The sequence below is a fragment of the Panthera leo genome, chromosome D2, assembly GCF_018350215.1.
Source record: "Panthera leo isolate Ple1 chromosome D2, P.leo_Ple1_pat1.1, whole genome shotgun sequence".
NCBI lineage: Eukaryota > Metazoa > Chordata > Mammalia > Carnivora > Felidae > Panthera > Panthera leo.
Window position 1 is genome coordinate 41,298,564 of NC_056689.1, and position 21,522 is coordinate 41,320,085.

At 36.9% G+C, this 21,522-nt stretch overlaps 1 protein-coding gene across 4 annotated transcripts in view; it reads left to right on the forward strand.

Moving 5' to 3' along the window:
- NRG3 (neuregulin 3) overlaps positions 1 to 21,522 on the forward strand; it is a 1,047,305-nt gene that overhangs the window by 918,539 nt on the left and 107,244 nt on the right. For 2 of the 4 annotated variants that reach the window (XM_042908760.1, XM_042908761.1), the window contains exon 4: positions 6,405 to 6,431. In XM_042908760.1, the coding sequence (XP_042764694.1) occupies positions 6,405 to 6,431 (27 nt within the window). The remainder of the gene's footprint in view (positions 1 to 6,404; positions 6,432 to 21,522) is intronic. The other 2 variants (XM_042908762.1, XM_042908763.1) reach the window with 1 other exon arrangement.

Genomic DNA, 21,522 nt, shown 5'->3' on the forward strand with positions numbered 1-21,522 from the left:
CTAATTCTTATTCTCCGCTCAATAACTGTGAACATGGAATCAGACTTGTCTAATACTCCAAGATGTGTTCACTGGAAAATTCTACAAGCTACTTAGGCAAGATTCATCTTTGAGGAGCGAGCTAGGCAGGTGGTCACTCGTAAACCTCTTTTGTAATCCTATTTCGAGATTTCATTTTATGGAGCAGGCTGCTCATCTTGAGTTTGCCCTGGTTGAACATGCAGCACAGTCTCCACGGCCACCTTTGCTACAAATGGACATGCTTATGCAGAGAATGAGAAGGGGGTGTGAAATGCAGGTGTCTCTTTGCTTAGCAGGAATCAGCAATAGAGCTTTTGAGAAGAAAAATAGGCCATGTTTTATAACAAGGCCCATGGAAAGGAGAATGGGTCTGTGTGCTTTTCTAGAAAAGTGATTTTGCTTCTTTATGATTGATGACCTGTCTGGTGTGAGGCTGGCCACAGTAATAATGTCAGGGCTTACTCTCAACAGTAGAAAAAGCTGTCAGTTCTGATATGATGGAGGGGAGAGGGGCATTGGGATTATAGAGCTAAAATGGCCACAGGATGTCCTCTGACATAGGCACATCATGCAGGGTGATTTTGTGTAAAATTTATCTTAACTTTATTTTACATGGACAGAAGAACTAAAAAAAAATAAACCAAAATATAACGGGAATTACTTTTTGGAGGTAGTGAGAGAGGTGTCGATTTATCATTACCATGATGTTTTACTTTCTAAACTTTATTTATGAACATGTATAGATTTTTAAAATCAAATATATAGTGCTAAAGTATAATTTAGCAAAGGCAGCATAGAGTTCAGAACTCGACCTGCATTCATCTCCTAACTTGCACTAAATAACTGGGAAAAAAGGTAATATGATAATACCCTCTTCTTTCAGGACACCAGTGCCTAGAGAGGGAATTTCCTGCCTCACCCCGCAGCGCTGTGCTCACACTCTTGCCTGCTTGCCTCCCTCCCCACTGTAGGAACTCAGGCCTGAATGATTCGGGTCAGGCTGCCACTCTTCTCCCAGTTGTGCATTCTCTCAGTGACTGCCAAGTATCACTTCCCTGCTCTTCCCTGCTCCCTGCTTCCCTGCTCTGGGAGCCTGTGGTGAACCCTGTTCCCCTATCCTTTGACCCCTGAACCTTCTTGAAAGGTATATATGTATTCTGTGGATCCCAAGTATTGCTTCCAAACTGAAGCTTCCCTCAGCAACCACCACCAGGTCCACCCACAGCCCTCACTGTTGCCCTAAGCAGAAACCTTCAAGCCTGTCCCAGCTTTTCTTGCTTTGTCCATCTTACAATAATAAACTGGGGCATACATACCTCTGTCTCAAGATATGGCATCTCATAACCATGTCCATGATCTGGGAGTAAGCAGAATACACGGACTCACTGTTGAAGTGTGAGGCAATTATATCTCTTTACAGCGATTCTAGAAATTACTAGAGAATGATAAGCCCAGGTGTTGGGGGTCAGTAAATATTCAAGACCCAGTTTACTATCTTCGTAAATCCAATTTAGTGTCACCAGTGAAGAGTCATTTGACAAGGATCTGTGGGTGGGATCCACACAGTGACAGATTTGGGTTCTGTTATTAGGAAAAAAAAACATTTATAACCAACATGGTTTATAGTTGAGTGGCTGTTTTCCTGGACCCTTCTATGGCATCTATTTCCCTGAGAGTAGATACCTCAGTCATTAATTCTACAGGTTGCTTCATGGTGAAGTGGTTGACATCCAGGTGGGAAATACGTTCGACTGAACCACTGCTGGGAGAGTCTCAGCACACATTTGAAGGTCTTTAGACATGTTTGCAATGCAGAAACCTGTTGAACTTGAAACCAGTATCCTAACTTTTTTAAACACAGAACAATAATTTCGTGTGGCACGTTTTTCCACATCCCACATTCCAACCCCATGTGGTTTTAAACAATCACATTTGGGACTATTCTGTAATAGAATTGCCTTGTTCAGTTACTTGTAACACAAAAATGACACCAAAACCCTATATTCATGTCGTAGTGCCCCAGTGCTGCATTGCACTGAGTCACTCATGGCCAGTTGGTAACATCTTGCCTTGCCTCGCCCTGGGATTGGAATCCAGTTAAGGATTGTCTTTGCTTGTTCTTCCTCACCCTGTCCACACTGAGAAAATTGTTGGTAGCCTCTGTCTGTCACCATATGAAAAAAAAAGACACTGAATTCCTTGCACATAAGGAACTGTGGACACTTTGGAAATATGTGGGCCTTGAATTTCCGGGAGTTTTTGACTTTCCAGAATATTACGTTTGTCTCTCCAGTCACCTGCCTCGCCCTCAAATCTCGAGAATATTTCAGGTCTGCAGTGGGTTGCAGTCACTTATTAAGTGTACTGACAATTATGAGATTATTTGGTTCAATGTTTGGCACAGATTCAGACACAACTTTTTATATACCCCTTGCTGTATGTACAAGCAAATCACTTCAATTAGAGCAGCCTCATCATGAAGAAGTCTCCCTAGTAACCAATGAAGAATATTGATGATTTGCCAATTTGGTCCCTTGGAGTGAAGGAACCCCCCCCTCCACCTAGCTTATATTGGTCACTTTATGAATATACTACGGGTGAGCACATAGATAAGCTGTGCTCCTACAGTGCCTGAGGATACATGAAAATAATTTGTTCTCTTTGGTAGATTAAATAACTCCTCCCTGAACATTTTATTACCTGATAGTTTCATAAATATTAGCTTTTCCTTCATAGGGAAGGCAAATGTAAACCCTGAGTGTCACTCATTGGTGGCTATGCTTAGTCTCAATTGCATTTCTGCCATTTACAGCAATGTAGTTTAGAAGTTTGTGCCCCTCCCCATGCCTCTGTCCCTCATCTGTAAAATGAGGGTAGTGACAATCTTATATGTTTCTGCAAGATAATGTTGAAAGCAGTTCCTGGCAATCATAAATGCTCAGTGTTAGGCACCATTATATCATCATAAGGGGTGACTATTCCAAAAGAATTGTAATGTTTACATAGAAAAGTTAATCAAGCTCAGCCATAAAAAAGTTAATATTGCTCAGCCATAAGGAAGAATGAGATCTTGTCATTTGCAACAACACGGATGGACCTACAGCATATTATGCCAAGTGAAATAAGTCAGACGGAGAAATAAATGCCATAAGATTTCACTCATATGTGGAATTTAAACAAGATCAAACAAACAAACAAACAGAAACAGACTCATAAATACAGAAAACAAACCAGTGGTTGCCAGGGGGTTGGGGGGTGGAGGGATGGACATAATAGGTGAAGGGGGTTAAGAACAGAAAAAAAGCTAATCAAACTGTTAAAAAGATAGAAATTACACATTCTAGTACATGCCATAGGGGAAATCAAACTGTTTTTGCTTAAGCTTATATGCTTTCTCTTCCACCCCAGTATCTGTGTAATTCTTGGCATGTACTTTGTTGAGTGAATGAATAAATGAAAACTTAATTGATTAATTCTACCATATCCCTCTTGATGTTTTCATGCAGGCTTGAATATGCCCAAGAAGGCTGTTTGCTTTAAGAAATAGCCAGTGAAGGGTTATGAGAAATATTTTGGTTTATGTTCTGTGTATGACTCAATAGACAAAATTAATTGTTTTTCTATCATGTTTTTCATGGATTTTCATTGATCCTTTTGTATGAAAACAAAGCTTATCAGTAGCTTTAGACCTATAATAAAGATCACAGTTTTTAGTGCTTTAATAAAAGAAGTGTGTGTGTGTGTGTGTGTGTGTGTGTTTGCGTTGTGTTTATATGTGCACGTGAGAGAGATTTTAAATAATCTCTTTATTTATATGTTTCAGTGGCATCAGTTTTCATGAATTTCATTATAAAAATTAATAAATAATTTCTCTTTAAAGTTCAAGAATAAAGGGGTGCCTGAGTGACTCAGGTGATTGAATATCTGACTTCGGCTCTGGTCGTGATCTCATGGTTCGTGAGTTCGAGCCCTGCATCAGGCTCTGTGCCGACATCTCAGAGCCTGCAGCCTGCTTGAGATTCTGTGTCTCCTTTTCTCTCTGCCCCTCCCCAACTTGCACTCTGTCTCTCAAAACTAAATAAACGTTAAAAAGAAATAATAAAAAAAAGAAAATTCAAGAATATCAATGCCACCTTGCTCCATAGTAATTCTGGGAATTCCAACTCTTATAATCAGATGTCACTTTTCTGCTATGTTAAGAGAAGAGAGATTTTCTTTCCTTAATATTCTACTTACCTTTCAGTGTTTAGATAAATTTCAAATTCTGATTTGTCCCTTCTACTGGTCCTGAATTCATTGTGGCTTAAAGAATTCAGATTGCCCTCAAATTTATTAAGCATGCCACTCAGTTCTTGGTGCAGTCTCCAGACTCACAAAGCCTGATTCTCCATATTCCCTGTCACATATAGGAGTGGAGCAGCCAAGGCTTTGGGAACAATTAAGAGTGACGACCATTGGTTCTATTGCCAGCAAAACAGACAACAGACAAAGCGCCATTTCTGAGCCATCTCAGCTCCACTAGAAAGTTATTGTTCAACTAGGCTGGGAGGCTGGTGGCCTTCTAACTGCCCAGTCATATCACTGACATTCTGGCCCACTATTTGAGGTGCTCTGTTCCCATATTTCTATATACTTTCTTATCCTGATCTCTTTCTTATGCATTCTATTCCGACTGTATGCAAAAAGGTTTTTTTAATCATGTGTATTTTTTTCTTACCTTTAGTCCCATGATAAGTAATCTCACTGAAATCCCCGTTTTTAAATACCACAATTCTGCTCTCTCTCCAGGGACCCGAGTGCACATAATTGAGAAGTTTCTTATTCACACAAGAACCCAGACATGGTGTTACCAACTTTTCTACAACCTCTTTTCTTTCACTAGCATATTCTGTTTCTCCCAGGAATAAGCCTAGGGGTCCTTGGCCTCTCCTTCCAATGCATATGTTCTGGTTTCCATTATAGTGCTTTTACAAAGAATTAAGAGACCTTTGTCTCTGTGGGCTCCTTCTGATGTCTGAATTACTTGAGAACAAAAATCCTGTCTTTCCATGAAAGTGTGCTAAGTATCTGTCATACTATATAGTAAGCAGTCAAAATTACCATATGAAGTAATGCATCTACTTTGAAAAAACTTTATTATAATCTTTCTTTACATAAAAGACATTTCTTAATTAATTACTTAAAAAATAAACTATTTATGGGCAAATTCATTATGACAGAAAGTAGATTAGAGGTTATCAGAGGATGCAAGGAGAAAGAAATGAGAAACTATTGCTTGGTGGGTGCAGTTTCTCTTTGGGGTGATGGAAAAGTTTTGGAAATACAGTGGTGATGGTGCACAACATCGTGAATGTAATTAATGCCACTAAATTGTATACTTGAAATGGTTAAAATGATGCATTTATATATATATATATATATATATTACCACAATAAAATTAAAAAATAAATTATTTACAAAAAGGAAAGACACTAAAATACTCAAGATAACTGAGTGCATATTTTCTAAAAAGAAAAGCTTCTTTGCTAAATAGAAAATTCATAAAAGGAAGCCTAGTAATTAGTCTTAGAAACAAATACAATTGTAGCCATATTTTTTCATGTATTCTCATTTAAGAAATATGTTACTGCAACAAAAACTATCATTAAATAAAACAATGAATTTTAAAAGTGAATAAGTGAATAACTGAATGATTAAAAGGAAGCACCATTTAAATAAACCGACCTCAATAGTTGAATGCCTGGGCACAGTGGGGCCCAGTTTCTCACTCTGCTTATCACAGACAGACATTAGCATTAACGGGTCCAAATGGTCAGCTGTGCACATGCACGTAGAACAGACATGGACACATCTGTCATGCATTTTTGATAGGTAGGAAGCACTGTCAAGTTTCATCATCCTAAGACTCAAGGGTCAGACGGGGGTGGGGGGGGGTGCGGGGGCGTGAATCAGGACCAGGTTTGTGAAGATGAAGAGGGCCTGGTTAAGGTATCATGCATTATTAACATAGAGGTCCAGGTAAATTTATATTGAACAAGTATTCTACCTAAAATATCATGAGTTCTGAAAATAAATTTAGATATTCTTTGTGTAAATGTTTGTTTTCCTCCCTTTTCTTTTTTTTTGCCAAATTTATACTTAGCATATTTGGTAATTGATGCAATATTATTTCATCTGAAGCTCCAGGCTGTTGGGAAATGCCAATCAGTGTTCAGTTTGTTGACAATCTTTAAATTATCTGTCTCAAAAAATGGTTGTTAAAATAAAGATATATTCTTTGCCTTGAAAGGTCAATCTTATAACCATTGGCTTCCATGTGGAATTTTTTCTAATCTTTTTCTCTTTTTCTGTTTCTCTTTCTTACATGCTGACTTTGGTGTAGCAGACCACTTGGGGATTGAATTCATGGGTAAGACTACACAATTTGCTCCTTAAATATCCAGAAAAAGCTAAGTTTCATAATGTATACAGTGTATTCCTTCCCCATCTGATTATAATTGAAATGTCTCATCATCAGATGCTGTCAGTAGTAAAAAGTGTTTTTGTTGATTTTTCACTAAGTAGTGGCTCAAAATGAAAGACTTGACTACTTATTGGGAACGCAATTGAATGTTAAGTGCATCTCTGGAACCATACAGAGGTTGGACTTGGCTCCTGGTTTGTTTGCTCTATTTCTCCATTTTCTTATCTGTAAAATAGGGATGACAGTAGTTCCTATTTTACTGAACATGTGAATTGCTTAGCACAATGTCTACAAGATGGCAAACAATAAATGATTGAAAATAATAGGGATGATTTTTAAATGCTGGTTTTTTTTTTTTAATTTCTGCTCTGATTCCCTTTCCTTTTGCATGATGACTACTTTGTATACATTATAGTATCAATAAATTTTGAATAGGGGTTATATAAACACTTCCATTTACAAAATTAAAATATTTCTTGTGAAAGTACTTACAGTGAATTGTATGTTTTTAAAAGCACTGGAATGCCTTCCACAGGAATTACTATTATGTTCATAGATAATTACATTAAGAATTGAACATACTTTCTGAGTGTATATTTTATGTAAAAAAAAAAAGAAAGAAATCCATAGGGTTGATATACGCCATGGTGCTAAAATGGAAGGATACTCAGGAGTTAAAGTTAGTGAAGTTGAGAAGACCTAAACTTGAAATCCAAATTAATAATTCTTTGCTTATTTGGCTTTTGTTGAACTTTGGATTTTTGTCTTATATGATATAGATATTAATACTTCCTTCATACATGAGTATGGTTATTGCGATAATAGTTACAAATTTAATTGTATTCATTTATCTATTCATCCATTCATTCAGAAAATAATTATAAAGTGCTCAATGTAAACAAAGGAAAATAATGCAAAATATTGCAAATAAAATAGCAAAAATAGACCAAAAAAACTGGTCCAATGGCACTTACAGTCTAGTAAGCTTACAGATAATAGGTAATAAACTAATAGATATACAGTTGAGGTTCTGAAGACCTATTTCAGGCAAGATGATATTAGCTTGGACTAGTGTGATTGTGGAGGATATGGGAAAAAATGATACACATTTAGGATGTGGTATCAACAAGTATTTGAGAGGAATTAATGTTGAAGGTTAGGAAAGAGAGATTATCAAGGATAATACAGGGTATATAGTTTGCATATTTAGATAAAAGGGGGGTCCGTTTACTGAAAAAGAACACTGGAAGAAGAATAGATTTATGGGAGATGTTTTACTAGATTAGGTTTGGAAATGGTGAGTTCCAGGTACCTCTGATATATTGAGAGAACATGTCACATTTACAATTGTATTGCTGGAAGTTTTTAGCGTTAATTAGAGCTTAATGATTTAATATTTATACTAGAATTGATCTCCCCTGTTGTGTAGTATTTTTCATTAGTGCTCTATTATCTGGGTATTATATCATAGAAGAAACAGTTCAATTCCTGCCGGTTTGGGGTTTTGGTAGAGAAATGACATGAAAAATAAGGGCAATGAAATTCAGGATAAAATTCAAATGAAACATCATGGAATGTAAAGTTGGTGTGGAAGGAAGTGACAAAAGGGTGGCTACCTGAATATAATCAATGAACACTTATGATGGGAGCACTCAAACACGTTGTTGTCATGGAAAGGCGACTGTAGTCATATGGGTCAGAAATTATAGAAAATTACAGACAGGTTCGTGTAGAAGAGTATAAATTGTTGAGAAGGATATATGGCTTGTACTTTCCTCTTTTACTAGATAGTGGGGATTAGTAGCATGGAAGTCTGAGTATTAACAGTCACTTTGAAGATAATAGGTCCTGGGCCTAATGAATAGAGAAAATTGCCCCGGTGGATTGCGGTCATTGCAGGCTTTGAGAATAGAGGCTTCAGAAGTTGGTTATGCAGCAGAATGACTGCATATATAGGAAACACCATGTAGCTGATAGGTAGGGCTGGACTAACTTCAGACCCCACAAATGGTGTAGCCATGGTTATAGCAAACTAAATTGGTGCATCAGCGTTAACTATAATTGTTTAAAAAAAAAAATCCACCCGTCACCCTCCTATTGGGCTTTTCCTGAGGAGCTCCAATGACACAGTTACTTTATGGTAACAATTTGCTATGGAACCAAGATATGTATTAAAAAGTTTGTGTTAAAACATATAAAAGACTTCAGGATACTGGTAGGTGAAATATAATAGGTAATTATGTAGTTCATCTATATAAATGTCAAGACTAAGGTTATAGTGGGTCATGCAAAACTGGGTGTCAAATCAGAGGAATGAAGCCTTATAGGAAATAAGTTCTCAGTGTGTGAAAATTTGACTCCAGCAATAGAGATTGCCTTAAATGGAAGGGGGTGGGCAAACAATCAGAAATGAATATGTAGTATGTATACAGGTGACAACTAATGAAGGCTTGTTTGAAATGGTGAATAGGTTAATGAATAAACTGTTTCCACTGACCTTACTAGTTCTGGACACTGTTCACTCCCACGCATTTCCTAACTGAATATGTGAAATTCTGTGTGTTGCTTTGGGAACAAATATTTTCAGATTTAACTTGTGATTTTAGAGTCCATATGGGTAAAATTATTTGTACTGAAGGTGGTATCATCCCAGTAATATGACATCTTTAGCATAAATACAGCTGGGAAGCGGAAATGTAGGCATAGTCTCTATAAACTTAATCATGTCAGTATATTGGAGTACCTACAGTGCTAAGTGCCAGTTGTGTTTTAATGAGTTCTAGAATACCTTTCTTCTCAACTTTCATCATTCTTACTTTGGGCAATGTTAATTTCATCTTTCTTGAGTTGGAACACAGATCACAAAATGATGATCTGAAGCACACAGCTCTTTCCCTAAGCCTTTGTATTCCCAGTGGCCAAGTCTATGTTATTGATCAGACTCAAAAGCTGAATACTTTATGCAGCTTAATAAATTCCTATTTAAAGCAGGAACTTCAAATCGTATGATTTGAATCATATGATTCAAGAATCCTATTATTATTTAATCAACCTATATTTCTCACACTCACTATATGCCAGATGTATGAGATATTGAAGATGCAGATATATAAGCCATATCCTTTAATACCCAAGGGCTCTGAAACGAAAAAGAGAGAAAAACTACACATAATGGAGGTGATATAACATATCAAAATGACATAGGCAAGGTACAATGAAGGAACAAAATGAATTTTAAGAAAGCATCTAAATGGGTTTGGGAAATTCAGAGACAGCTTCCTGGGGGAGGAGACATGTAAGCTGAGTACCAGCCAAAGTGGATAAACTGTACTGAGTGATGCCATAGTCAAGATAGTACCAGCTCTGTATTACTGCTACATTACGGTGAGCCTTGATGTTTCAGTCTCTCTATCTGGATCTATAAGCTCCTTAGTGTCACTACTCTAGGACCGGAGAAAGAATGTCAACTTCAGTAAAAAGGCTTAACCAAAAAAACTGTTCTGAGTTGATTTAATAATTTTAAGGAATAATTATCTTATCACATAAGCCATGCTAAACCTAAAGTCCATAAAGCTGTCAGCATTCAACAGGATTTGTCCTTAATTATATTCGTGAATTTTTCTTATTGATGCTTCTGGGACTGGCACAATGAAAATATCAACAATAAATACTGTCCTGGAATACACTATCAGTTAAAAAAAAGAAAGTTAACTGACGTAAATAGGGCAGGCATTTGAAGGTACGTGAAAACACAAAATTGAGTTTGTGAAATAAATGTAAAATCCGAGTTTGTATTAAGTCAGTCATGAAAAATATTTTTGGAATTAATGACTTAACCTACTCACCATGCATGCATGAGGGAAAATTGAGATTTTTAAGGTAAGATGTCCACAGTTTTCCTCACAGGGTGAACAGATCAGGAGATAGAATAGACAAAACTTCATTGTAAGCATAAATACTCATTGAGAAATCCACCCAAACATCCAGAGAAGACAGATGGCCAAAGGGCATGTCAAATTGGCCAAAGCTTGGAAGGCACATTGATCACGAAGAGGGATTTCTCATCTGAGAAATATCTGGCTACAGTGTCAGGTGCTCAATCATGGAGCATATCTCATTATATCCATTTGAGCTATTTGTTATGCAGCTATTTCTTTGACAATGCCCTGATGCATTGGATGCTGTAGGCATCAAAGATGTTTGTATAAAAGCAGGTGCAATGCCATTTGCAAACATATTAGCAAACCACAGGGAGAGCTGAAGATTGTGTGGGAGATATTTCATGCAAATCTCTTCCATTCTCATATGGAAAAACAAAATGAACTCTCTGAGTTAAATGTCTTATTTGTGATTTGACATTGTTTTAAAGATAACAATGTATTTATGCAAATTTTGATTGAGTAAGCCCTAGTACAATTTGTTTTTAAATCAAAAGACTTATAGAACTTGGGAAAAGCAGAATTTTAACTAAAATCTGAAAAAGTTATTCTAGAATGATTTGCATTTTGAAGTTGAAAAAAGAAAAAAGAATGAAATGCTGAGTTTGCTATAAGGAGAGCATTAGAAATGTGTTATAGTGAAACTGTATGGTCTAAAATATGTGTATAGTTTTAGAATTGATAAGGTCATACTTCATCATATATTGAGTATCTCTTTATTCTGTCATGTAAAAAACATTGTTTTAGGATATTTTAGTAAGTGCTGAAGACTGGTTTCTAATTCTGTCAGGATGATATAAAATGGGGATATTTTCCTAAAAGCTACACTACTTATTATAAATGATTTGGTGTGTGTCCCTTTAAAGCTAACAGGCTCATATGTCAGTCAATGAGTTCATACATAGGCCAAATTTGTGACTTGGCATTAGAGATACAGAAGTGATGATTCTCTTTCTTTATGCTGAAATTTCTGAATTAGATTTATGTAGAACAAAAATGTTTTCATTCATTTAAATATATCATGTTTTCTTATAAAACAAAAGAGCAATTTATGGATTAATGTGTCTGTATTTGTATGCGAACAGTGTTTGCCTGTTCATGTGCCCTTCTTTGCCATATTAAGCTACACAAGAAATTAGATGTTTCAGAGTAATAAAAGTTAACATTATTTAATGTTAAATGTCATTTAATGTCAAATTTTATATCATCCAATTGAACTTTTTTTTTTTTTTTGAGAGAGAGAGGGAGGGGCAGAGGGACAGGGAGAAAGAGAATTTTAAGCAGGGCTTTACCTCACAACCTGAGATCATGACCTGAGCCAAAATCAAAGTCAGATGCTTAACTGACTGAACCACCCAGGCACTTCATATATCATCTCATTGAACTTTAGAAAACAATGAATGAGGTAGGAATTCTGTAAATCCTTATCTTGTAAATGACAAAACTGAGGCCTGTTTAGCTGAAATATCTCATCTAAAGAGCCAGGAAATTGCAGGTATACAGGATTTGAACTTAAGTCTGTCTTCCTTTCGAGCTCTTGAATTCTACTGGTGACTAACTGCTGGGCATGTCACACAATGAGGGCTTCAGGATTACTCAAAGAGGTTGTACTCTGGCAGTGTTTCAAATGGTAGTGAACTTCAGTATCTAATCCTAGGGTTTAAAGGTTATGTTTTCCAAGTACCATGAGGGTACAAAAATCTTGGGTGGTAACCCATGTTATCCAAGCTACAAGAAAATGAAAACTGAACCAGATGCCAGTCTTTAGCTTTACGTGCAGAATTATAACTGCCAGGTGCACAAAAAGGCTCCCATTGGCTGATCACTGCAATGTGTTATGTAGGGTAATCTATGGAAATGTGTTGTATTTGAAGATTTCTTGGTAATTACAGACTGTGTTGAGTGACATTAATCAGGTGGTCTTAACTGTTGAATGCCATTGGGGTATAAAGGCATTACACATTCATCTCCTCTGATAAGAGACATTTGCCAAATGGAATAGTGAGTTGAACCATCTCTCCAATGATTTCCCAAGATTCTGCTTAACAAACATTTACACAATCTTACTTTCTAAGTTATTTTTCTCTTAGTAGTATGGCTACTCCCTCTCTCATTACACTATCATTTTTTGTTAACATAGGTCTCAGTACAAGTGCTAATAATTCAGCTCCCTTAATCACAAACACCTCCAAGTGTTTTTCTCTTTTTCTCTTTCTTTCTTTCTTTCTCTTTCTTTCTTTCTTTTTTTTTTTTTTTTTTTTTTTTGAATGAAGCAATATCTCAACTTGGTTTGGTTCTTTTTTTTAAGTTTATTTTATTTGTTTATTTGGGGAGACAGGGGCAGAGATAGAGGGAGAGAGAAAATCCCAAGTTGGCTCTGCACTGCCAGTGCAGAGCCTGATGCAAGGCTTGAACTCACAAACTGTGAGATCATGACCTGAGCTGAAGTCAAGAGTCAGACACTTCACTGACTGGGCGACCAGGTGTCCCTAGTTTGGTTGTTCTAAAGTTGCCTCACCACACATTTAGAATAATATTTTGATATCATAACATTAATATAATATAATATAATATAATATAATATAATAAATACTATAATATAATAAATACTATAATATAATAAATACTATAATATAATAAATACTATAATATAATAAATACTATAATATAATATATATGATTAATCTAATAGTAGTTATTAGCATATATTTGTACCTCCAGTAGTTAGCAGAAAAGTCTCTAAAGGTCATGACTATAAGTGAAATAAGTTTAAATCTGACAGAATTTTCAGGTAAGAATGAAAACTTTCAGTGGTCTTCTTTGAGGAATGGCTACAACCAAGAGATGTACTGGAAAATATGCAGATATAATCATTTTGATTTCTACAAAGGAGAAAATGGACATTTATGTAAATAGCTTTTATAGATCAGATCCAAAATTGGTTAATAAAAATTCATTTGCAGACACTGATAAAAGTATTTTTTTGTGAACAAGTTGGAAATAAAGTATTGTTCACTGAAAGCAGACATAGGACTATCATATTTTTGCTAAATTAACATTATAATCTTTTAGAAAGCTGCTAAATGATTCAATTGGGAGTTTCTGTGTAGACTACAGCAAAGCCTGGATAGACTTCCATGAACTTCTTTTATAATGTGATGAAGCATAGATTATATCAATTTAGTGATAGGTGAATTTGGGGCAATGAAATCCTGTATGTAGGATCAAGATCAACCATGATTGGAGCTTCCCGTTGCTTCTAGGGCAACATTTTATTAATATAATGAATAAAGCCATAGCTTAAACACTTAAAAAATTATGGGATGCCTGGGTGGCTCAGTCTGTTAAGCATCCAGCTCTTGATTTCAGCTCAGGTTCAAGATTTCACAGTTCATAAGTTTGAGCCCTACATCAGGCTCTGTGCTTCTTGGGATTCTCTCTCCCCTTCTCTTTCTGTCCCTCCCCTGCTTGTGCATGCTCTCTCTATCTCTCAGAATAAATAAATAAACATTTTTAAATAAATAAAAAATAAACAATTAAAAAACACTTGAACTTTTTTTGAACTTTTTATAAGAGGTGACTGCTATTTTATTAGATAAAATTAAGATCTAACAGAAAGAACTGGATTTTTGGATTGTCAAATTGGACTCCAAAGAATGTGAGATCTTAACCAGTATCAAGTTGATTACATACTTATGCCAATTAATCTAAAATATACTTAAGTTCATAGTAGATTCCAAAGACCTTCTTAAGTATGTTAGGAAAAAAAAGAGTAACAAAGATGTTCAGCTTATTGGAAAGTAATTCCCAATGAGGTTAAAAAAAAAAAAAAAAAAAAAAAAGGACTGTTATATCCAGTTCTCCCTGATAACTGCTTCTGAAGTCAGATGAATTTTTGCATTGGAGAGATTGACAAAAAAAAAAAAAAAAAAAAAGAATGATGAATTAAATTGTTATGGAACCTGGTCTGGATCACCTGGCCGAAGCACCAAGTGGCACTCCGAGATCTTGGAAGGTAGGCGGTTTATTTCACACCAGCAGGCTGAAAGGAGATCACTCTCCAGAGGTCTGAATTCGAGCGTCCACAGAGGAAACAATTTATAGGCTGTTAGTTCCGCATTCCGCATTAGTAGTAATTTGGCGCCATGCAAAGGGGGTAGGGAGGCTATGGTTGGGGACTGGAATTTTCTTATCAGTCCTGTGGGTCATCTTATAACAGATTTTTCCCTATCAGAATATCTAAAGATGCAGCAAAGATAATACTGGTTCTCCCCAATAGGCAGAGAGGCTGCTTTATGGGTTCACAGTAGTGCAGTTAAAGTCAGACTGTGTGGAGCCCCTTTGGGAGTTCACCCTTGCCAAGCCAGAGCCGCAGCTCAAGACAGGTAAGACAGATTCTCAAGGAGTTCACAACTCAGTGTAGGGGACAGAATCATAAACCAATTATTCCAATTCAATGCAAAAAAAAAAAAAAAAAAAAAAAAAAAAAAAGACTTTAATTGAAGGGTTTTTGTTCCTTTTTCTTTTACAAAAGGCCAGATGAGGGTTCCTAACCAGCTGCAGGATATTGACATGCGTTTCATACGCACAGAAATAGTTCACATCCTTGCGGGAAGTACTAGGTTCTGCAGTTTTCTGCTGAATGATTTTACAAAGCCTTCAGTATACTTCTGTCCATTCATAAAGCTTGGAGAGAAAGCTATAGTAAGCAATATCTTATGAATATTTTTTCCAGAGAAGCATATGTCACAGAACTAGGATTTCAGAAACTGTACTCTCATAAATGCTGGGAGAAAGTAACACAGAGGAAGGAGCATCCACATCTCCTTAGAACAGTCGGGGACATCTTTATGTGGAAGAATAAATAAAATGTATTCCTAAAATTGGGGGATGGCAGAAGGAAACAGGGAAGGGGACAAGGAAGAACACAGGTAAATAAGAGCCGGAAGAGAATGGAGGTTTTAGGAATGGTGAGGAGTCCCAAGTAATTGGAGAAGCATAATACACCTGCAAGGGAGTGTGGTAGGTAATGTGGTTGGTCAATTAGGTCAGAACAAATTATGATGACACTATGCCCTTGGAAAAATGTGTGATTTTATCTCCTTGTGAGAGAAAGCCTTCAGAGGTTTCAAGCAGATAATGATCAGATTAGCTTATTCTGGGCAGTGGCTGTGTGTAGAAGTTGCCTGGAGGCATTGTGTGCAAAACCCCAGCTAATGGGCCAAGCTCAAAGTTTACTTCAAATAGTCACCAAATGCTTGCTTTTTGAATAACACTGTGGGCATTATAAAGATGAATTGCCATTTAGTCTGTGTCAGGCACAGAGAAAGAGGCAAGGGCAGAACACCTGGGAGGGTGTGGGGATGAGGAACAATGAGCAGAACCAGGGGCACAGGGGACCTTGATCTGATCTTTGAGAAAAGGGTAGGATTTCCATGGGCAGAGGAAGAAACATCCTAATGAGGATGTTAAAATAAACAGGACCAGGATGAGATGATGGGGGGGGGGGGGGGCGGGGGGTGGATATTGGTCCTTATCAACAAAGGCAATTTGCATTATAATTTAATTTAAATAACATTTAACTTTTTATTTAAAATTTAAATCCTGTCATTCCCCAGCATGAAACTTTCTAATGGATTTAGAATTAAATACAGACACCATACGTTGTCATGCCAAGTCTTCCATGATCTGGTACTGCCTACCTCCCTGACTTCACTTCCTACCACTGTGGTTCCAACTCACTGTTCCTGCCCTATGAGCCTTCTCTTTGTCCCTCTGTCTACCTCAGCTACAGTACTCATCTGCACATGCTTCCTTCTCATTATAAAGCCTTCAGTTCAAATCCACTTTCTAATAAACTTTCCATTGCATTTCCCATGTCATTCATATTAGCCCCTTCTGTTTCTTCCATATCCTTTATTACTAACTGGTTCATTTGTCTACTTTTTATTATGAGTCTCCCTACTAGAAAAGCTCTAGTGGGAACAAGATTTATTCGCTGTTGCATCTTTACTCCAGTGTTTAGCATAATTATAAGAACTCAATAAATATTTCTTGAGTTGATTTTAAAATGAATTTAAATGATGTATGGTTTTCTTAACTCTTAATGTAATTAAATGATTTTTTAAAAATTCTATAAGCAAAATATCAATGAAACCCAAGGCCATATGGTTTAGTTCCAGATAACTCTCAGTCAGTCACCAATATTCTTTCTGGAGATTTCCCTCTGTTTAAGCAGTGGGTGGCATCTGAGGACTTCTCAAAAGTGTAGCTTCTGGCTTACTCAGGTGTTCTATGTAGCCCTCGATGTGGTCCAGTAATCATAGAAGATCTTGACTGACCAGGTAGGTTCTTAAGGAATAATAGTTCATGAACTATTTGTTCTCACTCCTAGGTCCATGTTTTCTGTTTGTGTCATAGTTGCAGTTTGAGATACTGAGAGTAATGGGATATTCTCAAGCGGATAGAATAACAATTCAAGAGCTCTCAGCTTTTTCAATCCCAGACACGGGGCAGCTTGTTGCAAATGTCAGTTCCTATTTTTAGCCTCAGATATCTGATTAGGTCGTTCTGAGATGGATCAGGCTCCTAGTATTTAACATGATTTTGATGTAGGAAGTCTCTTCCTCTGCGGTGAGAAGGTTGGACATAAAGGGACAGAGAGACTTGGTTTAATTCTGGCTCCACTAGTTAGTGTATGTATGACATGGGACAAGGGATTTATCATCTCTAATCCTATAGTTACCAGTCTGTGTAAGAGGGATGATGGCATCACCAATTTCATCAGGTTGTCGTGCAGATCTAAACACATGAAGCATATAAAGTGCTTAGCACAAAGCCTGGTGCTTATTAAGTGCTAATCAAAATGAGCTGTTCTAACTCCTGTTCCTCCAGGGAACAACTTCACTGATGAGGATTTCTGACCCATATGCTCGCCAAGGTTTGTTTTCAGGTTGTCTACATCACTCTGATTCTTCTGGAAAAGGGAAATTGAATACTGATGTTCTCTTTACTGTGTGCTAATTTTTACACCTTAGAAAGAAAGGACTCTAGAGTTTCCTTATAGAATTTTCCAGGGCATTCCATGTAATGTCAGCTATGTTTTCATAGGGTCAGCTCTCTGCAGAGTAATGTCGGTGAAAGCTAGAGATCTCTTTTCAGAATTTGTTTCTGAAGATGTGTCTTTATATCTTCTACTGGGTTGTGTAGGCTGGCTACTTTCCCTTCATGAATATTTCCAACGGAATCAGACACAGGTGAAGGGGGTCAAGTCAACTTTTCTTGTCCAGAGAAGCTGCCCACTTGGATGTTGTACTCACTCTTCTCTGGGGGATTTCATTCACTTTATTTCCTTGGATGAGTCTTGAAGCAGAAGACTGTACTGTGTTGAAAACATATCAAATATAGACTCTTTTTACTGATAAAGCTTGCTAACACTTATGAGAAATATAAAGAAGAATTCACACTTGCTAATATTAGTGTGACTTATTGGCACAGTAGGTAATTTCACATGAGTTATCTCATTTTATCTTTTGAAGTTATCAGAAATCTCAAATATGTGATATAGAAAATCACCATCATCTGAATGACTGGAATTTTTTGGTCCAGGAAAAATTGATCCTGTATTTTAGTATCCTGTGGAAATACCAGATTTGAAGAGCCACTTGGTATGTATTCAAGGAATGTATTAATTTGATAGATGAATGGATAAAGAAGTTGTGGTGTATTACTCAGCCAGAAAAAAATTATGAGATCTCACCATTTGTGACAATGTGAATGGACCTAGAGGATATTCGGACTAGTGCATCAATGTGAGGTTGCCATTATGAGAAACAAAGATAGGCATGCAGGGCAAAGAAAGTATACAAAAAAACCAGCACAGCAATTTATTCTCATTGTTTCATGAAACAAGGCCAGTGGAGGTAAAAGCAATATGCTCAAGTGATACATAGTAAAGATGAATTTATAACTCAAATCAAATATCTCCAGAGCTTAAATTCCTCCCATAGTTCTGCCCACCAGCAAAATGGAAGAAGGTATGTTCTCTGCAAATGTGATCACACTCTCTTCACTGCACCTGTGCTGGGCTTCATGCATACTGAGTCAGGGAGACACATGTACTCAACTAGGGCCTCAGCTGTAGGACATGCATTGTGGTCAGGGTTGCCAGATTGAGCAAATAAAAATCCAGAATCCCAAACTGAAATTTGAATTTCAGACATACAACAAATAACCATTTAGTGTGGATATGTTGGATAAATTACAGGTGACATACTGTATAAAAATTATTTGTTGCTTACATAAAATTCAAACTAGTTCAGTCTTGAGTATTTTACCTGGTAACCCTGACTTTGGGACCATGAGCACGGTGAAGGGTAGCCCCCTTCTGACCCATTTCTATCTCACACTTCACTCCCCATGAAAACCAAATGAAAGGTGATTTGAGGAATACAGCAAGATAAGCAGAATTAATGGGGAAGATGAGCAGGAAGGACTGGAGTCAGAATGTTTTGCGTGTCTCAGGGTAATTCTGCTTGTTATGGAGAATTAGGCAAAAATAATACTAAGCTGTTCCCAAATTATCTCTTGGTAGCTATGGATATTTAACATAGCAAATGCAGCCTCTAAACTCATTGGTTCTGGGCTTTATAAGTCCTGCTATTACAGCAATTGATGAAGTATTTTCAAGTCAAGTTCTTGTTATGAGTGACATAATTTAACACCTCAAATATGGATGCTTCGGAAAACAAATGGTAACAGGCTAACTTAGCTTTGAGAAAGAGAGGAGCATTTAACTTACCAAACGATGCATTTCAAGGCAATATTAATGAAGTAATAACAGCTGTGTCTTTATCTGTTCACCACCCATTCATTTCCGCATTATGTTCAAACTGCTAATTTCAGTTACAAACATTTTTATGAGAATATGGGGCTTTTTGCTCCTACCAGAAAAAATCAAGGTATCTATTCTCTGGAGTCATACTATGGAATCAGAGTTGTGGTTCAATGATTCCACTTTTCTATTGTTGTGAGGAAAAGAGATGCTATGAGAGGCAAGCAGTGTGATGGAAAGCAAGTATATATTCTGCAGCCAGGCAGATATGCATCAAATGTTGACTTCACCTTTTATCTATTATGAGCTATCTGTCTACCTTCCTACCTACCTATCTATTCATGTGTGTGTAGACTAATATCTCTCACTCATGATTCATTAATATAAAAATTGATGATATAACACATAATATATGCATTTATTGGCATATATTAGGCCTTCAGATTATGTCTTCCCTTTTTGCATTCCCTTACGTGTTGCATTGTATTTGCCTAGGGTAAACTAATCTGTGTATCTGTGTGTGTGTGTGTGTGATCGTAAACCCTCAAGGACAGAGAGTGCACCAGCTTTGTGCTTAGGCAGCCCTCTCCAACACTTTCTTAAAGACTTCCCCTCTTGCTTCCTCTGTTGCCTTCTGGGGATATTTCCCAAGGAGATACAGTCGAGGGGGGCAGAAGCTCCTCCAGATATGTCCCCCCAATCTGTCCTAAGCCCCCCATGCAAGCAAACCTTCTGCCATTCATAGCCCTGGAAAATTAGGAATCTTCTACATAGAGAGAATAGGTGTTTGTGTGTGTGGTATTAATTCCAGGGTCGTGCAAGCTCTGTCTAAGGAACTCTCACCTTATTCTCTGATCCTTTTGTCACATTCCTCCAGGGGAGTTTTTGACTCCTGGAATGGTACCAAATACCAGAGCATCTTAGGCCCATCTTGACTCACTACTTAGCTTCATCTCCTCTGCTCAGTGCCCTTCACAACCATTCAAACTCACATTTGCTTCTTTGAACACATCTCTCTGACTTCACTGCGTGTGATTTCTTTATGCCACAGAATTAAGGCTCACCACCCGTGTCTAACACGTCCTCGTGTGGATATCTGCACATCCTTTTCCTAAGGTCATTTTTACTTATATAATTATATGATGCTCTAGGATGTAGAAGACATAGTTTAAAAACTAGTTAGATGACAACATTAATTATCAGGGAAATGCAAATTGAAACCACAGTGAGGTACAACATTACACCTGTCAGGATGGCTAGAATCAAAAAGACAAGAAAAGCATGTGGATAAATAGTACCCCTCATGCACTGTTGGTGGAAATGTAAATTGGTACAGCCAGCCACTGTGGAAAACACTATGGAGGTTCTTCCAAAAATTAAAAATAGAAATACCATATGATCCAGTAATTCCGCTACTGGGTATTTACTCAAAGAAAATGAAAATACTAATTTAAAAAGACATATGCACCCCTATGTTTATTGCAGCATTATTCACAATAGCTAAGTCATGGAAGCAATCCAAATGTTCACTGATAGATGAATGGATAAAGAAGTTGTGGTGTATTACTCAGCCAGAAAAAAATGATGAGATCTCACCATTTGTGACAATGTGAATGGACCTAGAGGATGTAATGCTAAGTGAAATAAGTCAGAGAGAAATAAATACCATATGATCTCAATTATGCGGGGAATCTAAAAAATAAAAGAAACAACAAAAAGCAGAAACAGAACCACAAGTACAGAGAACATACTAATGGTTGTCAGAAGGGAGGTGGGGTAGAGGATGTGCAAAAATGCGTGAAGGGGGTGAGAGATACAGGATTTCAATTACAGATTGAATAACTCACAGGAATAAAAGGTACAGAATGGGGAATACAGTCAATGGTATTGTAATAGCATTGTATGGTGACACATGGGATTTGATGAGTATAGCATGATGTATACACACTTTTGGAATCCCTATGTTGTATACTTGTGTGCCAATGTAGCATTGTGTGTCAATTATACTTAAGTAAAAAAAGGAGGGGGAATCTAGTTGGATGATAGGTTGATTTATTTGGAATGTGTTATGTAAGAAGACTTGCTTTTTTTTTTCTTATTCAAAAGCAAAACCCTTGGAAATTACATAATTATAAAAAGGAAATTTTTTATGATTAATATCAAAATTATGTATTTTTAGGTAAGTTTTCCAACAATTACCCAAACTCTTGTTCTATGAACAAGTGATGTATTAATATTAATTATAAACTTGAAAGAGGCCTCAGAG